The sequence below is a fragment of the Berghia stephanieae genome, chromosome 7 (assembly GCF_034508935.2).
Source record: "Berghia stephanieae isolate SIO BIC M18660-M18661 chromosome 7, UCSD_Bste_1.3, whole genome shotgun sequence".
Taxonomy (NCBI): Eukaryota; Metazoa; Mollusca; class Gastropoda; order Nudibranchia; family Aeolidiidae; genus Berghia; species Berghia stephanieae.
Genome location: NC_088366.1, coordinates 51,730,703 through 51,736,000, shown reverse-complemented (window position 1 = coordinate 51,736,000; position 5,298 = coordinate 51,730,703). Strand labels below are relative to the sequence as shown.

Below are 5,298 nucleotides of genomic sequence, written 5' to 3'. Positions count from 1 at the left end.
GTTGTTTTATGACCTTAATAACATGTTATAACTTGAAAAAACCCCACTATTTTCATAATCTATAGACGTGTTTTAGACTAATTGTGAAAATTAATGGCTTGTTGCCAAGGCATCTTGTAGCAGATGTTTCAAAGGAAATTAAGAATGGCCGCCATCTTGGTTTGGCGATTTCCATGTTGCTACCCAAGGAGGATGTTGTAAACATTGGCAACCACAAATATTCCATCGCGTTAACGCTGAAGTGCAATTTTAGTCTTTAATTGCCGTATTTTGCATCATAAACGTGGAAATTTTAGTTATCAGCATTGTTGATAACTTAGAATTAGGTACGATTTTTATTCGTATAGATTGTAATGCTTCAATAGCGACAACAGTCATGGTTCTTCATATCTACCATTGTGATGTAATGTCCATTTCCACATTTCTGCAGGCACAATTTCCTCAATGACAAGCAAGTTGTTTTAAAACCAAAAGCTGATTAAAGTAATTTCATACCAAGAAAAATATATCGAGATTTTGATTGACCTATTAGTGATTGATCAAAATCTGATAGAAAATAGAAGAATTAGAATGTTTCTATTTGTCCCAATGTTCATTTTTAAAAATATGATTGTAATGGATATGATCTTTTTCTATTTTAAAAGTTCCCTGCATTGTTTTTATTATTTTTTTTTAAATTTCTTTTTCAGGTCAGAAATGGTCACATCAAACGTATCACAGATAATGACATCCAGTCCTTGGTGTTAGAAATTGTGGGTACAAATGTCAGGTGTGTATAATCTCTTGTTTTTATTTCAATGAAATGCAATTTTTTCAACAAGTTTTGTTTTTAATGGGATACATGACATGCTGTGAAGACAAAAGAAAAGTTACGAAGAACAAAACAAACAAAAAAACTAATAAATATTCCATCAAGACTGTTCTACAATCTTATCAGAGATGATATGTATGTTTATGATCAAGTAATCTTAATTCAAGTGTGTTCAACATAAATGAATATCAAACAAATTTTATTCCATTTTCATTCATGTTGGTTGTGATAAGTTATTGAAAAATATCATCGCTGAATTTTTGATCACTTAGTGCAATGTGCATACAATACCCATTTTATTATAATTACGGTTATTATTTGGCATGATTAGGTGATTGTTTGTCACCAAAATGTATTCAAAGCACTGCTGAGTTGAGATAAACTTATCAAGGCATCACACTTGATTTTGTTATTACTTTGTATTTGACATTTAGATGTCTTGATAATGTGTGAATCCTATTCTTGCTCGGGCTTGAGTTAATATGTTGCTAAAATTATCTCTTTGACAGCACAACATTCATCACTTGTCCTGCAGACCCAAACAAGACCCTTGGTATCAAACTGCCATTTTTAGTTATGATCATCAAAAACTTGAAAAAATATTTCACCTTTGAAGTACAGGTAGGTTTCATTAAAGATACTTTTGTTTGCACCAAATCCATATATATATATTTTTTTAAAAGTTTTCTCTCATCATGACAGATGTTGTAAAATGAAACTTTGCATAATTTTATCACAATTTTTAATGACTTGACATATTTTCTACTACTTCTATTAGTAAATGAATCTGATGTATTGACTCGACTAACAAACATCGTGGTTCATTTTTACTGTTTATCATTTTAATTGAGGTGGCAGCAATCAAATAAAAGATTTCTTCTGTACTTTTCTTTTTCTTTTTTTTAATTTTGAAAAGATTTTTCATATCTCTTGAATTTTTATTCATTTATTTCCTTGTCGAAGAAAAGATAGTTTGCTCAGCATTTACACTCACCGCACTTCCTGCTGATATCAATGAGAATTTTTTCTGCATTTTTGACATATATAATTTTGCTTTATCATTGTCATTGTTCGTAGGTGTTAGACGACAAAGATGTAAGGAGGAGATTCAGGGCCAGCAACTACCAGAGTACGACAAGAGTGAAGCCTTTCATTTGCACCATGCCAATGAGACTTGACGATGGATGGAATCAAATTCAGTTCAACTTGTCTGACTTCACACGCAGGGCATACGGTACCAACTACATTGAAACCCTCAGAGTACAGGTAACCTTTGACCCTTCTGTTTATTTATATTTTTTTTTAGAGATATGCCCATTGCACCAATCTGGTGTTATGTCAGAGTGAGCTGGAAGAATAAAATAGAGTTTGAAATTAAAATGGTTGAAAGAAGGAAATCTAAATTTGTTGAAGTTTCTGAACTGGAATTCACTCTCCTCAACAGAGGCCTTTATTCAGTCTCAGATTTTATAAGTGGACCTTTAATTTGAGTTTAAAGGATCAGGTCCTTTTCGACATAATACCATTATGAGATGATATGTTACAAATTGTTATTAAGCCATCTTTTCACATTTTGCATGTGTCGTTATGGGGGGAATGCATTTGCTACCAGTTGTGTCCAACACAATGAAAACTGTAATGACGAAAGCTCATATTGATACAACATTTACGGGGGCTTGATGATTTTTCAATGAACGAAACTCATTTTACGCAACTACTAGATAACGGTAAGCCTCAATACTTGGATACAAGTCCCATGTGTATGAGTTGTAATTATTGCTCCAGGGGACTGAACCACATACCAAATGCATTCACTCAATACAGCGCTGTCCTGTTGATACGTCAAAATGTGTTTAGTGAGTGACTGCATTTAGTTCCTATAAATTAAAACAAGTAATGTATCACTTTTAAAGCTCGAGGGATTATAGTTATAGTTATAGTCATACATTTGCTATCAATGTTGCCTGAGATAAAGTCACTCAAAAACTATCTTGAAAATTTTGACTTTACAAAATTGTGTGAAATGAAAGAAATATTAAATGAGTATGCTTATATTCTGAGACATGCAACATTGTTTGATTTTAACTTGGCTATATCTTTATTATGGTTTGAAAAAGGCCTGGTATAAGAAATCTGTATTCAGATTGGCTTAAAGACACAGGGATGGTTGTTGCCGTGTCATTTTCAGAGGTCACTTTGTAGCAAACTCAAATTTTGATGTCATCAAATAGAAGATACATTTTGGCATTTCTAATGACATAAGAGAATAAAGACTCTTTTCACTTAAGATGTTTTTGTTTTCTGAAAATTGATTTGTTTTGAGAAATATATAAATGAACAGCATTTGTATTGAAGGCAAGCGGACTATGTCATATTTTTTTCAAAACTCATGTGTTCACTTTCTCTTACTCTTACTTTTTTTTAAATTGTCCAACCCAAGATTTGTTCAATATCCAATGCCATTATTTAATGTGACCTATTTTCATCTTTAAAATCTGACCTTTGAATAACAGATGATTAAAAAATTTATGAATATGGCATCCAAGTAGTCTTGTCAAACTCTTTTTATAATGTGAAATAGTCCACTCGACTTCATACCGACCGTCTATGGTAGAAGCTGTTACTTTGATCGTTGGTACTCATTCAAATTCCGTTTGTTTCACAGATCCATGCAAACTGCCGAATTCGTCGTGTGTACTTCTCCGATAGATTGTATTCTGAAGACGAGTTACCAGCAGAGTTCAAGCTATACCTCCCTGTACAACAAAAGACGAAATAATGTCATTGTTCGTTATTATTATAATTATTACCAATTATTCTTTTTTTTTTTTTTAATCTTCCCTTTCATCATTTGTACATACTCAGAAACTACTCAAGATCCTCTAAAGATTAATAAAAAGTTAAGCTATTTCAAAACAAGATCTCAAATTTTGGAAGGGACGTAAAGATCATTATTATAATATACAATTGAATGATAAATTCTGTATAGGTCAAATATTGAGATGAATCTAATTCCATGATTAAGTAATTCAAGATTTCAGTTCGGTTTGGAATCTTTATCATTCTCTCTCTCTCTCTCTCTCAGAAAAAAAATTATATTTTTACACCAAGAGGATGAATCACAAAGTAATTTTTGAATATTGTTTTATTATTATATTTGTATGACTGGAACAGTGTTATGAACTACGGAATGGTTGACAGGTTGTTATGGTCGTACCAAATTGCCAATATTATTATGATTATTATAATAATTATTATTGTTTGTTTAGTCTGAAAGAATGCCTTGTGCGTAGTCCTCATTTTTACCTATAATTTCATTTGGGGAAGATTTTAAATACAAGCTTAGATTGGATCGGTGAATGTTATATAAAAACCACCTTCTTTCCCCCCCCCCCCCCCCCCCCCCCCCCCAGTGATGTAAACTCTTCTTTTCAAGTCACATACTTTCCCCTACTCATTGAGCGTCTTTACTTTGAAAGATGTGTCCACGATAGAATGCATGAATGGTAAATGGAAGACTTATTGGTTACCGGATATATATGCGCGCATTGTGTGTATGTGAAAACGTTGATGGGTGTTATACATATTATTCTGCATTTTTTAAATTGTCTTATCATGACAATTTAAGTGTTATAGTATGCAAGAGTCTCTGTTAAAAAATTTTTTAAAGTGTTGATACACATTGAACTGTGACTGCAGTATTTTCTCCCGTTCCTTGTGATGTCGAAAGTACTAGGATGATCGAGAATGGGCTGTTTACCGAATCCAGTTCTTTTCACTGTGCATTATTTCATTTTCCCAACCATTATTATAGCAGAAGAAAAAAGACAAAATAGTATGTGTAAACGCAGTTAAATAAATAAATTATTTTATATTATTTTTATGGATTCTTCCATAAGCAATATTGAGAATATATACAATTTGATAACTGCTACAATTTCTCTGTTGTTTTCCACACATTATTTTTTTATAATTTTTTTTGGTGTCATTTATCATTATCACTATATCCCCCCCTTCCCTTGTAGTATCTGCATTGAATGTCATTCCACAATATGATATAAATGGGTCACTGTATACATGCTTTGTTTTTTTTTTTGTTCTATTTTGTTTGTAAATATGAAAGGTCCCTAGGTATAAAATTTTTAATAAATATGCTTAATTCTATGCCAAATGTACACATTTTTTTCTCAGTTGGTTTATTGTTATTAACATATTTTTTTTGGGGGGGGGGGGGGGGGGGGGAGGCTACTGATGGGATCCTTTGCTTCTTTTCAATGTATCTTTCTGTCTTTTTGGGAGTCCTGATAGATCAATTGGCAGAGCACTTGCTTCACGTGCAAAGGGACTGAGATCGAAAAAGGAATATATCGGCTTAAAAAAAACCCAAAGCAAGCACAGAACATTTCGGGCTCAAAACCCTTCTTTGGCCAACAACGAAAACAATTAAAACATAAATTTTCTTAAAACCCCAGATTGACTGTAGTCCG

At 32.4% G+C, this 5,298-nt stretch overlaps 1 protein-coding gene across 1 annotated transcript in view; it reads left to right on the top strand.

The window, feature by feature from the left end:
* Positions 1–4,986, top strand: part of LOC144977450 (cilia- and flagella-associated protein 20) — a 5,666-nt gene extending 680 nt beyond the window's left edge. The window contains exons 2-5 of the mRNA XM_078922687.1: positions 690–769; positions 1,321–1,432; positions 1,889–2,077; positions 3,477–4,986. Of these exons, the coding sequence (XP_078778813.1) occupies positions 690–769; positions 1,321–1,432; positions 1,889–2,077; positions 3,477–3,590 (495 nt within the window). The 3' untranslated portion in view covers positions 3,591–4,986. The remainder of the gene's footprint in view (positions 1–689; positions 770–1,320; positions 1,433–1,888; positions 2,078–3,476) is intronic.
* The last annotated feature ends 312 nt before the right edge of the window (positions 4,987–5,298 follow it).